General features: G+C 34.0%; 2 protein-coding genes and 1 pseudogene across 4 annotated transcripts in view; 1 reads left to right on the top strand and 2 right to left on the bottom strand.

Annotated features, from left to right (window-relative positions):
• Positions 1-199: 199 nt before the first annotated feature.
• Positions 200-2,030, bottom strand: LOC122719937 (viral IAP-associated factor homolog). Its single transcript, XM_043946220.1, has 6 exons — positions 1,910-2,030; positions 1,524-1,817; positions 1,177-1,312; positions 864-1,092; positions 586-794; positions 200-501 (listed from the first exon to the last, which is right to left on the bottom strand). Exons 2-6 carry the CDS (start codon positions 1,524-1,526, stop codon positions 365-367), a joined length of 714 nt encoding a protein of 237 aa, XP_043802155.1. The 5' UTR covers positions 1,527-1,817; positions 1,910-2,030; the 3' UTR covers positions 200-364.
• Positions 2,031-8,325: 6,295 nt separating this feature from the next.
• The window catches only part of LOC122720081 (mediator of RNA polymerase II transcription subunit 12), a 92,159-nt gene continuing 75,933 nt past the window's right edge, over positions 8,326-24,551 (top strand). For 2 of the 3 annotated variants that reach the window (XM_043946538.1, XM_043946541.1), the window contains exon 1: positions 8,326-8,899. The gene's annotated coding sequence lies outside the window, so the exon portion shown is untranslated. The remainder of the gene's footprint in view (positions 8,900-24,551) is intronic. The other variant, XM_043946539.1, reaches the window with a different exon arrangement.
• On the bottom strand, positions 16,446-19,202 carry LOC122719868 (annotated as a pseudogene).

The following is a 24,551-nucleotide window of genomic DNA, read 5'->3' on the forward strand; positions in this document are numbered from 1 at the left end:
AAATTTTTATCTCTATGCAAATAAGGTTAGATTTTACGAAATTTTATAATTTTGAATTAAATGTTCCATGTCATATTAGTGATTATTTTATGAGAATGTATGTGATAAAGGTGTAAAAAAAAAAAAAAAAAAAAAAAAAAAAAAAAAAAAAAAAAAATAGAAATTATAATTTTAAAATTGATAACGTGATAATAAAATATTTTATTGTGAGAATATGATTATTTATAATGATAAAATTTTAAATAATAAAAAATAATTTGTGTGTAATAAAATATGTGATTTTGAAATAAATAAAATAGTCAATACTTTATATATAGTATTCAGACAATACATTAGCTTTCTTAAATGCCCAACATAAGTAAAATTACCAATCATTACTGTCAGCAACATCATCATTTTCATGTCTTAATGAAGAAAATAATACATCTCTGATTTTTGGTTTTGGATCTTTGGTAATTTTTGTTGGTATAGCTTCTGCTTGTCCTAACATCCATTCCAGTTCTACAATAATATAATAATTTATGTCAGTACAAACATAAATGTTTCAATATTTATTAAATGAATTTATAATTATATTATAATTACCTGCTTCAGTTAGTTTCATGCCTCTTAATTCTATTGGTCCAATAATTTGTTTCACCATATTTCCATTATGGTAGATAAAAATTGTAGGAAGATTGCTATCTGGCCAGTTGGGAATGCAAGTAGTAGAAATACTTTTCAAAAATTTGGTTGCAGGAAATTTTTTTGCTAAGTTAATTAAATGCTGATTTATTAATGTGCAAAGTGGAATGCTTAAAAAAAAAAAATTGTAATTAGATAAGATTCCCATTTAATATTTTTAAAATAAATTTTTATCATACCCAGATTTATACAAATGAAGTATAACCCAAATATCATCCCCTGCATTATTCACTTCTTGAACATAATCTTCTGCTGATATTTCTTTAACTTCACCATATTTAGATTTGTTAGCTAATTCTTTCATTTCTGCTATTCTTTTTCTCCGATATTCTAATAAAACTTTTTCATCTTCTTCATCTTCTAATTCATCCAATTCATCCAATGTTTTGTTTTCTAAATCATTAGGAGCTATAAAAAAAATAAAATATCTACATTAATAAAATTTGAATTAGGATTATTATGTTAATATAAAAGAAATAAATATTTAAGTACCACGTCCAGTTTTTTCATTTATGGTATTTTCCACAATGTCAACTATTTGTTCTTCTGTAACTTCTTTAGGTTTCTCAGGTATAATTCCTTTTCTTCTGAGAATGTCATTCCATTCTGTATCTTCATTTGGATTTTGCTATATTAAAAAAACTTAGGTTATATTAATTTACATATTAAAAATTAACTTAAAATAATGATAAATCTTTAAATACTTTATTTAGAATTGTTTGTATAAATAGTTATAATATATTTAACGTTATATTTTTGATCCATAATATTTAATATTTCTTATTTGAAACTAGGAATATTCTTTCTATTCTAACCTTTAAAAATACTTTGTTACTTACCATGATGTAAAAATTTATAAGATTATTTTATATGCAGAAATAATAATTTTCAATATGAAAATTGATTAATTAATAGAATCAATGTTTTTAATTAACGAAATGCGTTTCTAATATTTGAATAATTGTGACCGACAGCTGATCATATTTCACAATATATACGTAACAGCTGTATTCCTGTTTCTGGCTTACATGCATTTATAGTATCATGAATGACGTATTCACGTTCGAATCTCATTCTATTTTAAAAACTATATTGTTAGTAACGCCTCTATAATGACCATATTTTGCGAAATTCTGAAACATGATGTACTTTTTATTCTTATATTTCATTCTAAATATTTGCTTCTTATCAATATAATCCATAACTTAATTTTTGAATAACTTACAAAATAGATTTAATATTCAATACAAATGATTTTGTCTTATATCTCTGGTATATCTGTAATATCTTTTTTTTTTTTTTATATTAAAAATATATTATAATTTTAAAAGAGATGACGAATCTATATTCAATTGACATTCCATATCTGATCTGTAGTCATTTGTAGTTGTGTGTAGTAGACCATGTAAATAAGGAGAGCAAATAGCAAGAGAAGGACAGAGATAGGATAAAAATATTGAAATCAGCGCCATCTCCAGAGTGTCGCAAATGAAACTCAGAAGGAAAGGACAGAAAATAGTAAGAAAAGGATAGAGATAGGATAAGAATCGACCATTAGCGCCATCTCTTGAGTGTCAAAGGTATCTTTTCGAACAATAAGGTAGAATAGGAATTGACTATCAACGCCAGTTTAAAAAATTCTTTATATAAGTACTCAACAGATGGCACTAACGATCAATTCCTATCCTATCTCTATCTTTTTCTTATTATTTTCTGTCCTTTCTTTCTGAGTTTCATTTGCGGCACTCTGGAGATGGCGCTGATTTCAATATTTTTATCCTATCTCTGTCCTTCTTCCACTAATTGTCATTCTTGTCTACTCGTTCTACAAAATTTACGCGTTCAAAAAATAATTCTGATAATTAATTAACTTTATGTTTTCTATTATTGCCTACTGATTAAAAATCTTAATAGATTTTCTTACTCTATCCATTTTTTATTGAATTTTTTATAAATATATGTAATATAATAAAAATAATAATAATCAAAGAATGTATCAAAGAAATTCTTTTTTAAAATCTATTGATTTTATCATCTTTTTCTGATGGATTATATATACGCATATTTTTATTAATAATAATAATTATTTTTATTATAATAAATAAATAAATAATACTCTAAATATTCTAATTTTTTTTCACGATTTTATTTTAGATGGGACAAAAGGTCCAATTAAATTATTGAGTCTATACTATATCTCACATGTGATGATAAATAGCAAATAATGGTAAAATTGACGCAATCGATACTTATGTATATGGAATACAATACTTAATACGTATTTACGGCTATACTCATTGACTACATTCAGTCGATTGTAATCAGGGAAACCGGTTGATCGTGCAGCTGTGCTGGACCACGGCCATGTTTTGTATCCCGAACCAAATACCTAAAACCAGTTTGGGACATCACCTCGATAATATTTATAGGTATAAGGAATGATAATTTCCGTCAGTAACGGTACAACCTTAACACCAAATCGTACGCCATATTTGAATTTATACAGATTAGATTATTTCTCATTTAAATTTCTTTCTTTTTTTTTTTTTTCCTTTTCCATACCATTTATATATATATTAAATTTTAACCCGAGAAGTTAGTTTAATAAAACGGGTTTTATTTAAATTTTATATTAGCGAAATCAACGTACAATGTAAATATTGTTTTCCATTTTGAAATTTTTTAATGCAATAAGTTTCGTAAGTTAATCAATAAAATTTACATATAATATTCTGATTAAGCTAACGCAAGCACCATTTACGAATTTTCAACTCGATCTCCGTTTAATATTCAAATACGAATCAAATTTCACGAATATATGGAATATATGGAAGAGAAAAGAAAGAAAAAGGAATAGCAATTTTGATTGCCATTGGAGAAAGAACGATTAATTTCCCTTTGAGATCTAAAGCTTAACGCTGCTCAATCCGTTTTCGCGGTGCTTTCACGTGTGTCACGTGCATATCTTTGTATGAACTACTTTTGTTGGCCGGATCACATAAAAGTAATGCGTTTCCTCAAAGGCGGTAGCCAAATTGCAGAAAAACATGTATATACCTTCCTTGATTGTCGATGAATGAAAGTGAACACGTGTTTCTTTCTATTCTATTACAAAAATAATGAGAAGAAAAAAAATAATACGTTAATCTGATTAATTCTGATCGATTAAATCTCATTGAGCTTTTAAATGCTCGATAAAAAAAAAAAAGAAAAATACGATCGATATATTATCATTTTAATTGAAAAATTATTACACTTGATAAAATAGGCTGAATTATGCGGTAGATGATTATTATATCAATTATCTTATGGATAAAGCGAGGTAAAGATAAAAGAAAATTAATAATAATAATTTATTTTTTACTTTATATGTTTTTCCACGAATTTAACTTTTGAATTAAATTTCTATGAAGAAATTATCTCTTATCACAAATTAAAATTTATTCTATTGTATTCTTTTTCTATAAATCGATGTATATATATTTTTTTTTTAAGTTAAATTTTACATTGATGACACAAAAGAAAAATTATTTAAGCAACGTGTACATCTCAATATTTAAATAATTTAATTTTGCTAATAATAAATGCAAACTTTTTATGATTGGAAATTAACTTGTTCGAATATTTAAATAATCATACGATCTATGACTAATAAAATATGATAATACATTTTTTCTTTTTTTTTTTTTTTTTTTNNTTTTTTTTTTTTTTTTTTTTTTTTTTTTTTTTTACTCAACGTTAATATATCACTTTAATCAAATAATCAAGGATAAAACTTACTTCGAAAATTTCTTCTGAGATTAAAATTTGAATTTCATATTTTTTATATAACGAGATAGGCTCGTTCGTGGGCAAGATAACATTTTCAGTGAGCGAAAAATCGTGCTCCCTGAAAGATTTATCTGTGAAATTGGCGCAATGGGAAGAAGGGAGCAGGAAAATACTGACCAAAGCTTCCCTTGCGTGAATGTGTATTGCGCGCACCGTCTGTCGTTATTGTTTTCCATTGTTGAGCTCTTTTCTTTCTCTTTTTTTTTTTTTTTTTCGAAAGCATTGTTTGGCGAAGCGAAGCACTCGTGTTCGTTTCCGGTTGCGTGCCAGATTAGAACTTAACCCTGCATTTAGGCGTGCACAAACCCGATTCAATGGAATTTCTGTCATTTATGCGCGATTACGTATCACGCGTTGGTGTTGCAGCAATTGTCGTGAACAAAACAAAACTGTTTAACAGGATGCAACTATCATTTCATTGCATGCAACTATTTCCATTATACCAGATAGAAGAATGTCATTCATATATGATTTCTAATAAATATTGATAAAATTTCATTTGTTCAAAAATGCTAAAATTTCCTCTATTTCTTTTTTTCCTCTCTATTCATCCATTGTGAAAGTGATCGTCATTCATATATACACGATTTTCAAATCGCTATTTCACTGCAATAAAAGAAAGAATTTTCATTTGAGGTTTATTGGTATTTTAATTTATAAAAAAAGAAAGAAAAAAGGTATTTTATTATAATCTTTCTTTCTGTCGTTCATTCAGAATGAAATTTATCGTAGAATAACACCGTGTTATCCGTTGTATTCGAACATTGTAAATGGATAAATGTCGTTCAGTTATTGTCTGGCTTCGACGGTTCATCCGCCGATGTATCACAATCTCGTGGTTACCTTCTTCGTTGCGTCGATACCTGTTTGCGGTTAGATGTATCGATGCTTCTCTTATGCTTCTCTTTCCTCGAATTACGCGCTTCCCAATTCTCGAAGCGTGTTGAAAATACCAATCCACGCAAATATATCTGTTCGTGTTTCGTTAACGTCTCTGCATAAGATTAAAACGAATTTCTCATTCTTCGTACGTAACAACGTTCGAAATAATAAATAAAGAAATAATAAATAAGAAATAAATCGCTTGCCAATAAATTTTTACGAAAAACGAAGATCGAAAGATTATAGCAATTCATCGAAAATAAATCTTGGAAACTCTTATTGTCATCTCTTCCGACGTGACACGACGTTCGTAGCATTCTAAATTAACGGAACGAATAAAAATCGGAATCGTCCATAAAGAAAGCTACAACTACATACGAACAACTGCATTACAAAAGATTATTATAATTAACCAACCGTTATCTTCGATGAAATACAAAACCGCGTACGAATGCAATAAAATTCCAAGCAATAATTTCCAAGAAAACTAAAAATTAAAAATCGCGATTCAATTAGGAAGTTAAGAAACGATTCATCGATTTAATTTCCATATTAAACGTACCGTATCGAGAACACCGACTAATTATCCAGATCCAGTTGCAATTCACACCAGTGCGTAAATATGCAAGTCTCTCTCTCTCTCTCTCTCTCTCTCGATAGTAAAACATAGAGAAACCGTAAGAAATACAGCGCGGGGCGAGCTTCTTTCAACTGCGTTTCACGATAACAACCGATATATTTTACAGCCTCCTTGGCTCGGGCTTGGCTCAGATAATATTCGCGCGAAAACACGTGAGCACACGTAAGGGAATAAGCAGGATGTGGTGTGTATTTACAAATCACGATGTGCGGCACGCACGCACGTAAAACGTCCGCGTATCCTGGATCTTGGTGGCCTTTTTGCAATCTGTTTAATGATCCTGGCATAACTCTGGTTAAGAAAACGGCCGGTAACGAATGCAGAATTTCCTCCTCCATTAAGGGGGTAGGAATTGTTCTTATCGTCCTTGGCAAGACGTGGCAACTAACGTTTTCCAACTTTCTCACTATCCTTCGTTGCTAAAATTATTATTTTTATATTTAATTATTATTATATATATATATAGAATTATGCACGAGATGTATCACGTCGTAGAATATTTTTATAATATTTCTTCTTTCGGGATCGGGCTCTATCTTGCATCAGGGTTTGTACAATTAATAATTTTCTTAATTCGTAATTATTCATTGAAATTGAAACTTGATTTCATTGGATGATCTCGTCAAACAAGAGTACATCTATCGAATAGATATTAAAATTCTAACCCGCGAAGATATAATTCATTTCAATTCCAAACCGGCATCCGGTTAAGTCATGGAGATATTTCATCGCTGTAAAAAAAAAGAAGAAAAAAAAAATTAACGTGAAAATACAAATATATCGTATTGAAGACACGTGTAGTTGGGCGTTTCCTTGCTCGCTTGTTCGGAATTTGCATAATTACGCGTATGGCATCACAATAGGGCGGAAGGGAAAGGAATGCAACGACCTTGGTGGATGCGCGCGCGAGATAGGGCCCGCACAGGACAGGCGCAAACGAAGGGCGAAAAAGAATGGGAAAAGGTAGATACGTGACAAAATTTTTCGGTACCTACACGGTGTTGGCGCTCGTTTCGGGATTCAATCCCGGCGGAAATTTGAAGTTAGTTGCATTCCTCGCGGCCTCGACCAATCCGGGGAAGGGATAACTTGATTCGCATGATTCGTTAATTGCTCCCTTCCTCCAAGTGAAAATGTAATTTTCACTCTGCCGCCGATTGGCTTCGATTCGGAATTGGATTTTAATTGTGAATCCTTTAAGGCCGGCGTGTAAGGGCTGCGATTAAAGTGAATGCTGATGATTCACGGAACGAGAAATTTTTTTCGTTTGTATTTATACAGAGAGAAAAATACATAAAGTTGAATCGAAAGAGAGAAATTCAATTATAGCTCCTAGTTTTTCGAAAAGCGGATTGACTTGAACGTTAATTGAATTAACCTGGCTAAAAAGGAAATTTATATAAAAACTTGTTCTAAACAACGTTCTGACAATTGGAGAGAAAAAAGAAAAGACAGATACTTTCTATCAAAATGATTTTATATTTCAATATACCATCTCTTTCACGCAATTTCTCATAAAATGTACGAAATTATAGGAATCGAGCAAGCACTTTATACTTTCGTTTAAAAAAATTCCCCGAGAATTTGATGAAAAGATAGCTTCGAAAATTTATAGATTTATAGAATTTTTACGCGGGAATTTCAAACTGCTAAATTTCCATTCTATGATCGAAACATTCGCATAGCATAAGGGATGGTCGAAATATAAAATCATTCGTGCAATTTCTCATAAAATGTACGAAATTAGAATCGAACAAGCACTTTAGCATTACAAAGCTCGTTAAAAAAAAAAATTCTCTAAATTTTCATTCTACGATCGAAAGCGGAGCATTCGCACGGTATAAATATAAAATGATTTTATATATCAATATACCATCCCTTTCGCGCAATTTCTCATAAAATGTACGAAAATGGATTATAGGAATCGAGCAAGCACTTTATACTTTCGTTAAAAAAAATTCCCCGAAAATCGGATTTGATCGAAAAGCTAGGTTCGAAAATTCCCCGATTTTTAGGCGGGAATTATACACGGAATCCCAAACTGCTAAATTTTTATACTACGATAGAAAAGCGGAGCATTCGCTTTGTTATCAGTATGCCCGTTTCGATAACAGAGCCGGCGTGTGTATACCTGAGCGGCAGCGGGCAGCCAATGGAAGAGCCGGTTCGCCGTCGACCATCTTGCGCGGCTCCGCTTTCGAGTTGGGAGTCGCGTGGCGGCGACGTTCGGCTTGCAGTGTACGCCGACTGCCGAGCCGTGACTGACTCTATGCCTCGTGGCTTTCCACGCGCATCGTGCCTTACATACACATTATACATCCCCTTTATCGTTCGAAAAAATTGCAATCCCGATTCGATCGTTCGCGTCGTCGCTCTTTATTCCTATGCCCGCAACTCGATCGCGCGGCTGTCAACGCTCTCGATCCCTGTTAACAAACGAGCAGATTAGGGTACTGTTCAAAGTATACGGCCAGTGTGTTTACCTGCTTTTTTCTTCGGCTAAAGAAAACCGCGTGACTGTCCGGCCGAACGACTGATCAACCGAGTGTTTTCTTTTTTTCTTTTTTTTCTTTTTCTTGTTGTTTTCCTCGTTCGAGTAACGGGGGATCACACACGTGGATCGTGCGAGAAATAGTAAATACTTTACGGAGATTTTTTTCTTTTTTTTCTTGGAACTTTAGAGTAATTAATCGTGGAGATATCGTGGAGATGAAATTTTGAAAGTTCTCCGTTTGATAAGGTTTCTTTTCGATTTTTTGTTCGGCGAAGTGGAGTGAGGACGGATTTTTCAAGGGACGCTGAAGGGAGAGATCGTGAAGGAGGTTCGATTGCGTTCGATTGGATCCTACGTTTTAAAAAAAGGTAATCGATTGTTTTAATTGTTCTCTTCACGATTTCGAATGTATCTAAATTTTTCTCAATGCAAATCAGTCACAAATTTGGAATTTAAAATCCAGCTTCGTCGAAAACAATATTAACTCGTTGTATAATAACTGTTTAATGTTTATAACGTACGGGTAACGTCAAATGTTGACGGAACGATGACTTCGAAATATCGAGTTGATATTTTAGTTTCTTTCAAACTCTTCCCATTTAATAATTTTTTCAAGTATATTTTAAAAAATCCAAAAAATGAAATATTACGCTTAATATTTACACAATCGAATAATATTGGACTTGAATGCCATGTTAATAAATAACTCGTTACAAGGCTCCATACGAAAAATATTTAAGAATTAATACGTATATTCGATGTCATTGATTAATACCAGACGGCTCATTCGAGAAATTACATCACAAACGGTTTGTAAATTGCGCTCAGTATTCGCCCGTTGACAAACGGCCTTCGTTACGCTACGTGGCAGTGACATCTTTGCAATAAAGAAAGTATGTCGTACAAGTAGACGTGCAATTGCGATTATTTGGTGCACCGGGACGATCTTATTCGATTTAACCTTGCACTTTCGTCAATCTATTTCTGGATATCTCGTTTCATTGCGCATGACATTCACCGGTAATTGACACCTCTTCTTCTTCTTCTTTTTTTTTTTATAACTTTCTCGAGATAATAATAATCTCGATATATTGTATTATCCGCGCCATTTGCACGATGATTATACACGTGCAAACTTTCGTGTTTGCGTTTCGATATTATCAATTGTTTTCGTGTTCCCTTTGTTTTTCTTTCTTCGAAATTGATTTTCGTTACGAATATTTTAACATTGGATTTTAATTAAATTCATTAGATGTTTTAAAAATTGAAAGAATTTATCAAGTGATTGTGATTATTGCTATTATTTTAGTAGAGATTTCTTCAATGTGTCAATCGTGGTTTTTAAAGGTAAAATTTTTCTTAAAGATAGATCCAATGGATGTCACGATAATTCGAGGAAAAATTGTATAAAATGCACGACTTTCGACTGTTCATATTGCATTTTCCATCGTGCGTTTAAATTGTAAGTTTATTATATCGATGAATGATCGCGCTTCGCGTTTCATGTCGATTTTCACGTTGTCAAAACACGGGTACGGAATTAAACTTTGACGAACTTGGTCAAACACAAATACAGGCTTTGTAACGAATTTATACGACTGGAGTGGATATTCATCGATCTCCTCGCGCACCAATTAACAAGCTGATTAACTTCGTTTGTCATTGGTCAATTTGTTCGTCACCCGATTGTTATCCATTAAACGAAAAATAATTCGTTGCCTGATCATTTATTATTATACTAGAAGATTAAACTTGATTTTTTCGTATTTCAATTTTCGAAAATTGAGAAAAATTTGTTAAAATATCAACAAATATATGATTATGCAATACAGAGGAAGGAGAAATGCTTCCGAAAAAAAGAAAGTAATCGACGATAATTGTCTTTTTAGGTTAGTCAGTATTTTTCAATTTTCCACTCCATTGTTGAACGAGAAATTTCGTCAGCGACGAGATTCGAAAGACCCACACATTGTCATTGTCTGTTTGAGAGAACAATGAACCATTGGCCATGTTCGACACTGCGAAATTTTTTTTTTTTTTTTTTTTTTTTTCCCCTCTCGTATATACGCGCATACACGTCGACGCGAAAGGGAAAAAAACGTTCTCTATCTGCATACGATGCATCTGTGTATACATTCCTCGACCTATCAACGTACATTCGTGTACGTATGCATGAATCACATTGATAATAATATACGCATACGTAACTTATTCTAAAGCAAACTAAAATTTAACGCGCGATTGTCGTGGAATAGTTATACGAGAATGTGCAAATTTGAATACATTGGAGAATGAAATTATCGATAAGGATTTCTTTCCTCTTTTTTTTTTTTATCGTATAAAAGATACGAATATCGTACAAGCTTACGTTCCATTCGCCAGTGAACCAAGATATTGGGTGGGAATAAGGGAAACGAAATTCGTAGCCAATTTCGAAAGAGATGATCAAATTCCTGAATAAAATAAAATACGTATACATATTTGTAATCGTTTAACGCATCGAGAGAAAATTTTTCAATTTTTGGAAATTTACTCACTTGTTGCGAAACATTTGACATTAACTTGTTTTTATAATTTTATAATTCGCCATCAAAAATCACCGCAAATTGGAAAATTTAAAATTATTCAATTCGTAAATCGATTCAATCCTGTTGAATCAGGGCGCAAGAAATTAAAAACTTTTCCATCGACATGTTCCTTTAACCTATTTATATCCGTCATTTTTCATCACCGATTCCTCTTCGTTACATCTCCTCTTCTCTAATTTTTTCTAATTTTGCCCGCGACATATAAATCACTTTAACATTCGCTTCTCGTATCATTTTCGCCACCATTATCCCCCATTTGCTCTTTCCTCCGTTTCAACTCTCATTCCCACCACTGATTCCACGCTCTTCTTCGACGCTCCTCTGTTTTCCTCCGTTTTCCCTTGTTTTCCTCCCCTTCCCGTGCTTCCATGCGATTATGAATATTTATGCACCCTCGCCTCGTCGTCCCTTTAACCTTTAATACTTTTATTTTTCCTCGTTATTTCGTCATATTCTCTCTCTCTCTCTCTCTCTCTCTCTCTCTCTCTTTCTCTTTCTCTTTCTCTTTCTCTTTGACCTCCTCCTCGACCTTTGACTCCTCCACCGCTATTTCTTACGACTCCACCCCTTGCCCTTTTCCTCGTACGTATCCACGCGACCCATATTTTACGCCGTTCTCATTTTTTTCGGCACAACCCCACAATTTGTATTCTCCGTATTTATAAATGCATCGTGGGCGTTCCTGGAAAAGATCTTTCTTCCCTTCATATGAGAAAGCGTTCGCGCTTAAATTATATTCGCTCGCGGGTTTATCAAGCTTATCGGGATTAAAGGTTTATTGCTTATAATTATGCTCTGTTAATCTGCTTTAATTTCGCGATACGTACATAAATCTTTAGCAAATACATGTTCGAATAATACGGATAAATTTAGATTAAACGTTGTCAAACGCTTAATGATTTATGCATTGAATTTTTTTTGATTATAGTATTGCTTAGATAATAATTACTTTATCGAAGATAAGATGTTTGATAAATGGATATATATTTTCATTTAAAAAAAAGCATTTTCATCCAGATTACGATAAATTCTTTCTTCGAAAAAATCGAATCGATACATACTATATATATATATATATATATTTATATAGATTAAGCGAATTAGGCGTATGACTCATTCCTTTGTACGACGAATTTTATTTCACATTGATCTACAGTTGGATCGTAAATAAAATGACTAATGGACCACGAAATCAGAAGTCAAATTACAGCAACAACACCGTGAAATGTGAAAAATATTACGTGGCTCGTTTGAAGTTTGCGCGTGGTTAAAAATAGCGATGCCTATGTTACTTTGGATGCGGATTTATTCCCGTACTTTTGCGTGTAATATAATTATCACGAACTTTATATCTTCCTTAAAAAAGACGTAATACGCCACAAATTTGCGAAATCTTCCAACCATTACATTAAACTATCCATCTGATGGTACAATTTTTATGCATTAGGGACTAAATAAACTTACCAACTTTCAGTTCTTCCCTTCTTATATTATACACGCGAGAAATTTAATAATTTTCTGATATTCCATAATTAGAACGTGAACAAATAGATAAATAACCAATCCAACTTCCAAAACTTTCCAAAAATAAATATATATATGCACATACAATAATTACATAATCAAGAAACTCTCCATAACCCGTTCATTCCTTCTATTTAAAAAAATTCGACCGCTTATATTTCAAAGGGAAACGTCTCACGTTCGAACCTTCGTCTCCCCCCTCGTCTCCCCTAAAACTTAACCCAATAAGTAATTACTTCCACAAAAAGAAAAAAAAAAAAAAAACAGAAAAAAGAAACGACGTAATAAATCACAAATTCCAAGTAGAGTTCTCCACCGAGGTCTGTGGGGCGTACAAAAGGGGGTTACGCGTAGAGTGTACTGCCATGTTTAAATAGCGGAGGTAACTAGGCCCGTCCGTTCTACTTTCCAAACAGGGCTCTGACTCAACGGACGAGATTGTTTTGGGCAAAGAATCCGCGTCTCGACCGGCAACGTTCACCCCGACTTTGTCGAGACGCCTGTGCCCCTCGTTGCGAGACGCCCACCCACGCGTTAGCCTCCGGCTTCCACCGCATACAGGGTGTCGTGGAAGTGCATCGATCGCCGCTTGTCCATGAAAGAAACCCTGACATCCTTCGTGTGGGATGGGTCCGGGGTGATTTTGAACAAGCGATATCGTAGCTGAGATAGAACTCCTCGTACATGGAACTAGCTTTTTCTCTATGGAATAGAAGATGAAAGAATGAGTGGTTTTAATTGGAGCGATGATACGATGATAGATGATTGGAAAATTAACTTTTGAGGTTTAAGTGACGTTTAAATTTGTGACGTTGGACAATGGAGGAAATTAATGAATTTTCCTTTGTTTCTTGATTATAAAGTTTGTTCACAATAATGATTAAGAAAATTTGGTATTTATTTGGATACTTGGACTTGATATGTGATAATAATTATTATTGGAGATATTGGAGATATTTTATCCCATACTTGATTTTTGTTTTTTCCGTAAATTGCAATATTCTTCGAAAATGGAAGATCAAAGTAAAGTTTTTACAGCAGTCGAAATGATCGTTTCTTTCATCACTCGTCAATCGACGTTTCGCATCGAGAGATATGAATCTTGGACACGAGGAGGAAGAGATAATCGAGCCTTCGGGCGCCGATTTTTCATTTTCCGCCACGTAATCGCGATTCCTATCGCGAAATATTCATCAATCTTGAGATCCTTTCAACATTATTTTTTTATCGATAAATTCGTACATTATTCGATATGCAAGCTACGATCATCCCTAAAAGAATCCGGACGATTATAAATCTAACAGATAATTTTCAGATATACAGTATCCAATTCTGAATGAAAAAATAAAATAATTCAATAGTCGAGTTTTTAAGTTAACAACGAAATTAACATAGAAAGAAAAGGAGGGAGGGGGGAGAAAAAAATAAAAATCGAAGGAAAAAAGTTGGTAAAAGTTCTTCCACGGAGCGAATCGCGGCGCTGGTCGGAAATGAAACGTGGGATTGGAAATAAGTTTGATCCTCCGCGCGCGGAGGAAGCGTTTCAATTTTGTATCGTGTAACTTTTCAACTTTCTCGCGGTGTAAAAAAAAAAAGTTCGACAAAGATGCGAGTGTTTCAATCCCCTCGAGGCTCTCTCCTCGCGATTGTAATCGAAGCGAATGCTTTTTCCGTTCGAAGCCCATGAATGAAGTTTCTATGCGTGTATATATTCCGTTTCATTCACACGTTCAACGTTAATGCGTTTACGCATTCGCATCGATGTTTGCGCGTGACGTTTCTTTTCTGTGCGTGACGCGCCATCGCTTCTTTTCTTCCATGGAGTCTTCCATGGAGAATGAAAACTCGAATAAAATTGTTACGAAACGATTTTGAAGATAATTTTCATTCAATTTGCATTTTTAAATCTAACGATCAAACGAATTGCATCGATAACTGAACTTGATAACTGAATTTTTCGCAACTCACACACTGGTCTTTGCGAGCTAAGTGATTATCGTTGATCTGTCACTTTCGAATGCAGTATCTTCTGATAAAATTCGCATCTCAAAGATTTTAAAACTTTTCAATAATTCGATATTATTATTATTTTTCAAACATTCTTCGATGAGAAAGAAATCTAAGGCGCGAAGAATAAGCACGAGGTATTGCGGAAGAGCGAGATTTAAAATTTCGAATGCCTTCTGAATGGCTCACAGTCACAGGGGAAAGTTAAACGCCTGTCCTATATTACGAAGTGTAACTTTCTTTGTGCTCGAGTATCTCACGTTATGGAGAACTCTTTCCCTAGCCTTCTCTTATTATGGGCTTTTGTAGGATGTTCACGAATATATCAACCGTGAGATTGTATGTTGTACCAGGTGAAATTAACCGTTAATGTAATTTCTTCGTCGGCGATTTTTCTCTTCCAATTGTGGTATATGCTCTATGATGCATATATGTTTTTTTCCTTTTACGTGAAAGAAAAAAAAAAAAGAAAGAAAGAAAGAAAGAAAGAAAAACGGAAATAATAATACAAGATTGAAACAATGGAGATGAATTTGACTGGAACGTTTTCGTTTTGTTTCTCGATTTGCGGATCGAGAGGATACCTTTTGAACAATCGGACGGAACGTCGATACTCGTTATTCATAAGCAAATTTTGGCGGTGTTATTCTTTCGGGACAACGTTGAAGGGACAAACAGCTTTATTCGCCTTTATTTTTTTTCACTGCACGCCTGTTCGTTGCAAACAATGTCCTTTGTTACTTTTCTCTCGCCAATGGAATTTTTATCATGACGGCCGAGTCAAACAGATTTACTTCCCAAATTAAATTTCGTAGGAAACAATTGATCGAATGGTAAAAGATAATATCAATCCGGGGTTACTCTATTTTAAAAAAAAATCGTTTTTACCTAAATTCACAAAAGAATACACTCGTATAATAAAAATTAATTTCTTTATGGTTTCCTCCGTCATACATAATTAACTAAGTTTAAATATTTTACTTTTAAACATTTAACGTTTTGAAGAATTTTTTACGTTTAAAATTAATTTAGGAAAATTAAAAAGTAATAATCTCTCTTCTGTAATTTCATAATTCTTTTCATACCTTTTTTTTATCGTATTCAATAACGTCGATTTTATTTATTGTTATAATAATTCGTGTACACGATTACTTAGTCAACGCTTGAAAGAGTTAAAATTTTTTTCATTTCACGAAGATTATATCAAGATTGAATCATCATCTCCATTTTCATTCTTTCATTCTTCGTTAAATAAAATATATCTGTCTCAAGGAAAAATTATATTTTCATTGGTGCAAAAAAGAGATTTAACCTCAATGTCGATGTCGGGAGTAAAGGACGTTAAGTTGACCGAAAGACCGTGGCGGAAGTCTCGTCTGGTAGGATGGCTTTCCGCTCCACTGATTTCCTGTTTCTTCGAGGTCTTCTTTTTCTTCGGCACGTACGATGCATCTCCCTTCGTCGGTACACCTTCTTTTGCGACCGATAATCGTGTATTTTCCACACATATGACCGCACGTACACACACACATACACATATACACACAACGTCGAGTGTCCTTGTCTCAATCGTATTCGCAGAATCGGTAAAGCTTGGAATAGGAAACGCGATGCGGATGGAATTTGTAATTGTGTGATGAAGAGGCTGGATAGATGGTGAATCGTGTGGCTATGAAAGAGAGATTTAATCCTCGATTTGAAACGACAAACGATGTCCTATTTTCACTTACGATGTTCCTCTTAATTGAATTTAAGGACGGCAAATACGTTATGGCTGGTTCTTGGAATTCTGGATTCATAAAGTGCGTGGTATGGGTAAAAATGTTCCAAGAGCATTCTGTGGATTCTTAAAATTTTTAAGGATTTTGATATTAAAATTAGATGAAAGATCGAATAAAATATTCTAACATAATTTTTAATATTAATACGAGAGATTATTTTGCGATTACAAAATTACATATCCTTTTTCTTTTTCTTTTCTTCTCTTTTGCAATAATCTAACAATTAATATAAATTGAACCGAAGAAAAAGAGAATAGAAATCACTTTTTCAATTTCACTCATTCAAGGCAGCACAATCTTTCTTTTACAATTATTCCATCCCATCGCACAATGTTTAAGCAATTATCTCGAGAACCATTCCTTATTTGAGCGGATAGAGAATCAAATAGACCTTACGTGCGACATCCCTATATAGAAATCCTGTCTAGATGGCCTCCAACATTTCAACCCAATTCTTATTTTTCTCAGATGGAAAGTATCGTATTTATAACACAATCCGTTCCAAAGACGAATTCGTTAAGCTCTTCGAATTCGCATCATTCGCTCACAAGATTTCCACGAGACAAGAAGAAACCAAATTTTCCAAAATCCATGCGCCTTCGTTTCCTCCAACCGATCCTTATCTTCTTCCCCGAGAAGAAGATACATTTTTACGAAAAAGAAAAAAAAAAAAAAAAAAACGCTACATAAATTTTCCAACGCTCGCAGTATCATCGATGTGGCATCGTTCCACCCGTCAAAAATTCACGTTTCCACGGGGAATGTCTCGAATGCTCGATCGTGTACGACATCTCGAGAGGTCACGTTTGTCGTTTAAAGCGGAGCGGAGCGTGTAAGTCTCGTCGAAGCACGTCGCTATCGTAACGGGCGAACAATCGAGGCGTTCGTAACGATTTCGCGATGTGCCGGCCAACAGATTACGACTCGAGCTATTTTTCCACGGCGAGATACAGGCGGATACAAAGTGGACGTGGTCGTTTCGACCCGAACACACGCGTGTTTCCACGTATGCGCGCCTCTCCATCGACTTATGCACTCGACAGACGCGCCCAAAGGGAGCCTAATTTGCATACAGAGAGCGCAATGAATTCACGACTTTGCGACCGAGACGAGAGAGAGAGAGAGAGGCTGTGCAAGAGACACTCTTGCAAATTTCGTCCACCCCTTGGTGTTGCTCGTAATGGGCGGAAAACGTTCTTCGAATGGACCAAGGCCAAGTTGTTTCGCCTCCATTATTTTAATATATCGTTTTCACGACCACTCGTCCCTTATATATCGAGTTAAACGAGTGTTTTATTGACTGCTTCGAGATTCTTCGACGTATTTCGTTTCGTAATATTTTAAGCAGTTTTTCTTCTTGTTGGTACAATTAGGATAATTTCTTTTTTTAACGAACAAGTTATCGTGTAGATCTTTAAAATTGATGGAAATGTATTGTGTATATCGGTTTTGAATTTTCATCGAATTATATTTCAATATATGGGGTTTCAATATATGTTATGTACGTAGAAACGTAGATGTATTTCGATCTTAAGGAAACAGTAATACGGAATATATAAGAATATCGATCGAAGTAAATATTTAATAATTTAATAAATATAAGTTTCAATCGATATTTGATGATTGCATCGAATCGATACATCTTTCAACTGATGTATCGATACATTGTACGTAAATTAAAATCGACAGATTTTTAAAACTTGAAAACACGTATTAGATTAGATTAAAACACTGTGAGATCCTTGTTCTTTTTTTTTTTTTTTCCTTTTTTCTTCTTCTTAATTTAGCCATGATGCGTGTTTTTATTAGGTGCAAGTACTTAAATAATATTCAAGAGTTTCAGATACTCTTGCTCCCACTATGTTATGAATATCAACTTGCGGGATACGTGTTTCAAGTTTAACTTCGTTCACAAAGCACGTCTTTCATGTTTGAGAGCAATGCTTCGAGCTTTTGAGTAATTCATGCAGGGATGACTCGCTGTGTGTGCTATAAATACATTTTTTGATGTTAATGCATATTACTATGGGCCGAATGGAAATATGAAATATGATCGAAGGTTTTATAATTAATCTCTTCTCTTCGATGGATTTTTTTCATCCATTTATTTTTAATCGTAAATATAATGTAATGACGCATATATAGACATTTATATCCAATTACCTTGTTATTGAAGGATATTCGAATTTCTTTTAAAAAATTTTTGATATCCGCTTCTTAGAATCATCTGCAATGAAAAATATTGTTCAAATTATTAAATTTGTCTTGATAAAATAAACTTTCGTTCCTCGGTAAACGTACCATTATGATTTCGTGAAATTCATTCGATAACGAGATATAAATGAGCGAGAAGACGAAAGGATACATCTTGACCAGGAAATAAAGCAGTTCTGTTTCGTCGTCTGTGCAGTATAATGAGTAGGGTTCTAAGAAATTGATCGCTCTAGCCAATCGATACGGTATTCGTAACAGGATGAAAGCGATTTTGATTACCACTGAAAATATCTCAATTATAAAACGTAATGGAAATGAATTCATGTACGAAACGTCCATCCACTTTAATATTATGTTATAAGTACTAAGAAAGAAAAAAAAAAGAGAGAAAAATTTAATTGAAAAACCATTAACTAATTAATTGACTCACCCAATATGATATAGTGCCTCAACTCTTTCATCCTCCACGATTCTTCGATTTCTTTCAATATCTTCAATTCGTAAATGGTCAACGCGTCTATGGACACGGATATGATCAATATGATGATAAATGGCATGATGATAAATATGATCGTGATGCATATGTAAATATTCCGCATATCTTTCTTGAAATAATTGTATATATGAAAGAAAATGGCGATTGAAATAATGCACAAGGACCAAATCAACAGAATGCCTTTTACGGTTCTATACTTCTTCAATAATACATGGTCAAACGATATTTGATTCCGAAAGATGTCAATGTATTGCACGAACTTTAAAATCACGATCATGATGATGGAAACGTCGATGTTGATTATACGCACGATGTTGATTATATCCATATTTATATCTACGTCGAAGAAACATATCAATATTTCTTCCAGAGGTTCGATTAATATAATGTTCAAGCAAGCTAGACAGACGATGTAGAAATTTCTCGATGTCCTCGCGGAAGGTACACAAACGATAATCAAGACGATCAAAAGGTTTAAACTGGTGCCCAGAATGAGTAGAATCAGATTGACGACGTATGTGTCGAACAATATCAATAGACTCAATACAACCATGTTAATTTTCGTGGATTGATTTTGTAAAAGATACATACAATTCGAAAAATTCCCCTTCTTCTAAATATCCAAACTTGCGTTCAAGAATTTTTGAAACGTTTAAATTCCCGCCAAGACTCGATCAACACATCATCCTTCTTCTCAATAAAAGAGAATCGAGAGAATTTTTGGATCCGATCCCTCGTTGATTTGAAACTGACGCGTAAGCAAAATTTAACTAAAACATGGAACAGTAGAAAGGACAATAATTAGAAACTCTAATCTTTTAATTTTTTTAATGTATCGTGAAAGAAAAGGAAAGGTAAAAAAGGAGTGGTTAAATACCATGATGATTCATCGATACGCGATATTTTATTAAGTGCACGCCGGATAAACATTGTAGATTATATCTCGTATTCTAAACCTTTTAATCCCTGCTCTACAAATTTTCATTTTATAATGAATGAAATATTTTCGTTTCTCTTGAAATCCATTATTGTTTCGACAATTTCCATAATGAAATCCAACCACGATAACCACGCACCATTTCGTCACGTCAGAGGATCGATCGAGGCAACGACAGAATCGGCTTTTGTCCATCAACGCGTGTACAACGAGGAAGGAATCCTTGACCCTGACACCACAGAGTTTCGATCTTCGAGCGCAGTAACGACTCGACGACGACCGATGACGAAAATAGTTGTGCACGAGTAAATCATGTCTCGGCCGACATATTTATACAAAGAGATCGTACGGTTGGGCGGAATGAGACGGAGGAGGAAGCGCAGGCTGAACTGCATAATGCAACAAGAGAGACGCAAGAGTGGAAGAAGCCTCTGGTAGTTGGCAAATGGCCATGGGCTCGATATCGGTCAGTATTTGGCCATGATGGATTTATCGTCGAAATTTATACACTCTACACACCCTTGAGGATCGTTATTTCGAAAGTGGAACGTATTTCGAGAGGTGTGTTCATATATATATATATATATATTGTGCGTTTCGACAATGGACGAGTTTTCCCCGAGAAAAATTCGCGGATCGTCTTTTGGATTCGTTTGTGAAAGGATGCGTCGAATTGGAAAGCGTCTTGAATCACGCGTGAGAGAAAGAAGTTAAATGATAATCCATTCTCTTCAGTTTACGATTCTAGGTGTTATGAGTTATAACGTAGGGAGCGTAATGTTTATTTTCTGGCATGGAGATGCAATAATTCTGGAGAGGAATGGCTTATTGTTCTCTTTTTACAGACCATGTATCTTGTTCCTCTTGGAATTTCTTCCCTGTGAGATGTACTTTGGCCATGTTTTATACTTAACTTCTGTTTCACGCATCTTCTTCTTCTTTTGAGCATACATACTCATACTTTCATTACTTATCGCAGCTTTTTTCCTGTATTAAAGTTTCATTGAATAGTTTTCAGTGATCTTTGAATATTAGCAACAATTTTTGACTCTGATTAACTTTTTAACAAGACGACGAATTATGATCTCTTTGTAACAAAAAAGTTCACGTGTAAGAAAGCATTTTAACCCTTCGAGAGGGATCCTTTCATCTTTCCATCTCACCTCTCCATCAAACTCTTCCTATATATTTTGTTCGATCACGGATGATTACAGAATCTTCGACGGCAGTTTCGTACGAATTACGAAATTCGCGTTGGCTTTCTTGCTATACTCTACTCGGGCCCTCTTGCATCCTTGGGCCAGGTGTGTGGTTCAGTTTTGCGGGTTCCTCCATGCTTCTTCTTCTTCTTTTTTTCTCTCTTCTTTCCCTCTTGGTTTTCGTCTGGTTTGGATCGGGTTAGGGGCCAAATAAGTGCAGTGGCAGGGCCACAACCGGTTCGCTGGTTGGCCATCATTACAACGTAACTCAGGCGACCCTGGTGAGGCTTCGGACAGCACGATAATCAGGAGGCTGTGTATTATCATCACGAACGTCGGCATTCTTATGTATTATCGTCACGAGGCCAAACCGAAGGTGTAATACGTTTCAGTCGGCGTTCGATTTAGCCTCCATTTTGCTTCTGTGTGTAGGTGTATGTTGGGCGCCACTATCAACTTGTTTCCTTTTATTGTTCTTTCACTCTTGTTTGCTGATTATATGGTTAAGCTATTTACATTGGTCGATATTAGGCAATATTGTGTAATAAATATTACATAATTGTAAATTCAAAGTAATTTCTTCAGATTCAAATAATAACACAGAGATGTTTTTTCTTAGACCGAAATTTCTTGCTCTTTCGATCGATCGTGATTATTGGTTATTTTGAAGTTAGATCGTAAGATGTTCAGACTTAAGATGTATATTATGGATTATTGTGTAGGAAAAAAAGGGTATAAGAAGGCAGAAAATTGCGTGATATTATAGAAAATATTCAGTGGAGATAATTTATTTTTAGTTTAGAAATCTAGTTCTTTTGTTTTTACCAGATCGACCTAAATAATTGAGAGAAGATACAAATTAACTTGTTCTGAATTCTCGAGCAATAGAATGGAATGTTCATTGCTTAATAACGATTCAGGGTAAAAATTATGATGGATATAATTTGACGTACACTTTAGTTAATTAAAAAATATAATACATTTTAGCTGATGAAAATTGAAGATTTAATATAATCGTTACTTTGAAACTGCAAGTATATTATTAAAACCAGCCTTCGTTATCGAGCTTGTAAAATTTTTAATTCTCAAAATGGGAATATAAGATAATTTTCTGTAGAGATTTTTATCGCAATTTAATCTTAATATTTATTCAATTATTATGAACCCTGCTCGATCTTTGACTTGCCTCGTGCAAAATTGATCTACATACGCGATGTTAATTTATCCTTTAAATGAATAAGAAAAAAAATTTATAATCATATCAATCGTTAATACATTTTGTATACATGTATTATCTTATAAACGTCAATTGTTGATAAAAGATTCACTTCTTTTTATAGATAAATTAATGGTCAATTTGAATTTAAAAATCTAATTGAAAACTTTTGATTACTAATATCAAGGATTTTCTCCAAAAAATTTTCCTATAATGAATTGACATTCACCAAAAATTTAATTATTGTAGAATATAAATATCGTTAAAAAAATTCTAAAATAAAATCCATAAAGTTTCATTATATACGAAATTCAAATTCAAAAATTATTTGATCATTACTAAATTCATATTCCAAAGATCATATCATAAAAAAAAAAAATCCATAAAGATTACATTCCACATATGAAATTTGCCCAAAATTTAATTACTCTAGAATTACAGCGTCAAAATCAATAACCGAAAAATCCAAAAGATTCGCAAAATTCCATTACACGTGAAATTGTTCAACAAAGACCCTGAAATATCAAAAAAAAAAAAAAATTACAAAGTTCCATCCATACCGTACACGTACGAAATTCGGTCAAAATCATATCCAAAATTACGACCTATCAAAGTCTACAAATACGTCGAAAAAGCCAAGGCTTTTCAAAATTCCGTTACATCAAATTCTCGCAAAATTTAATCGATCCAAAACTTGGGAAACCGTCGATAAATCCTCATTTTTTGCAAATTGCGGGATCATTCCTGCATCTTAAAGGAATTCGTGTTGCGCAAAATGTTTTTATCCGTACCCGATATTGCAAAAGAAGGATCGATCGCGAGTTAGACCACGAGTCACCGCAACCTCGTGCTGGTGCAGCCGCTTCGCTTTGGTCCTCTTGGCCAGTGGGGGCCCGTGATATTTAACGCGTGACCGGTTCGGCCAGTTTTTCCCGAAGACCGCAATCGCGATGGCCAACATTCGATACCCGGAGCGCAGGTGCACCCTGAAAAAAATTCGCGCGAGCGCACCCCCTCGAAAACGCGTAATCCCGCGAGATACAAGGCGAGCGACAAGAAGAGGGGGAGGGAGAGCTTACAAGGATATTCCAGATTGTGTTCCACAGGCGCCTCTTCACCATGTCCTTTTGGTCGATTGTTTTTCAGCTCGGTTAGGTGTCTGAGTCGGGTTTATTACGCTTTGAAGAGTAGTCGGAAGAGGGGGGGAATGAGGATTTACGTGACGGTAATGCGGAATATTTTTGCGGTTTTATCGTTATCCATTTGTTGTATTCTTTTGTGTTCGCGAGGCTTGTTGGTTTTGATATGGAGTCGAATCGAAAAATCTGATTTCTCTGGTTATTGTTGACTGTTCTTCGTCGTTGGTTAGATTAAATTAATGATTGTAACAATAGTGATTTTTTTAATATGACAAAACGATTTATTTTGGTAATTTTAATGTAAAGTATATGGAGAATCGAATTTATATTGAATCATTGTATATTATTCGAGATGTCTTGTATAATAGTGAATTATTTAGTTCAATAATGTGGCAGTTTGTGCTAGAAAAATCGTAAAAAAGCAATAATGATTTTTCTCGGAATTTCAATAATAAGAGAACATCTGTGGATGAAATTATAGCAATTGATGCTTTCGAACATAGAATCCTAGAAAGAGAATTAAAAGTTTGAATCCTAGAATTAACGTGGAAGGAAGAATATTTAATAATTATTAATACTTTCTTATGTTATTAATATGATTAAATATTTGAAATAAGATACTAAAAATCATAAAGATTAACCGATAAATATTAATGTAATAAAAAATAAGAGATTGATTTTTTACTTATCATGGATGATTTACGTTTTTTCCCGATGGAAGAACACGGAAATGGAAACACTTTTTAATCTCACCCTCTAATCGATACGAGACAGGAGCGTGATGAATGCTCGAAAACTTTTTAGCTTACAAACCACTCAATGCGTTATCGGCACGAAAAGTTTCGGAGGCATGCTCATATAAGTGGAAAATCCTTAAATCCCTCGAGGCGAAAAATGGTTCCACCAAACCTGGAATTAC

Source organism: Apis laboriosa, unplaced genomic scaffold, assembly GCF_014066325.1.
Source record: "Apis laboriosa isolate Shangri-la unplaced genomic scaffold, ASM1406632v1 scaffold9_cov152, whole genome shotgun sequence".
Lineage (NCBI taxonomy): Eukaryota > Metazoa > Arthropoda > Insecta > Hymenoptera > Apidae > Apis > Apis laboriosa.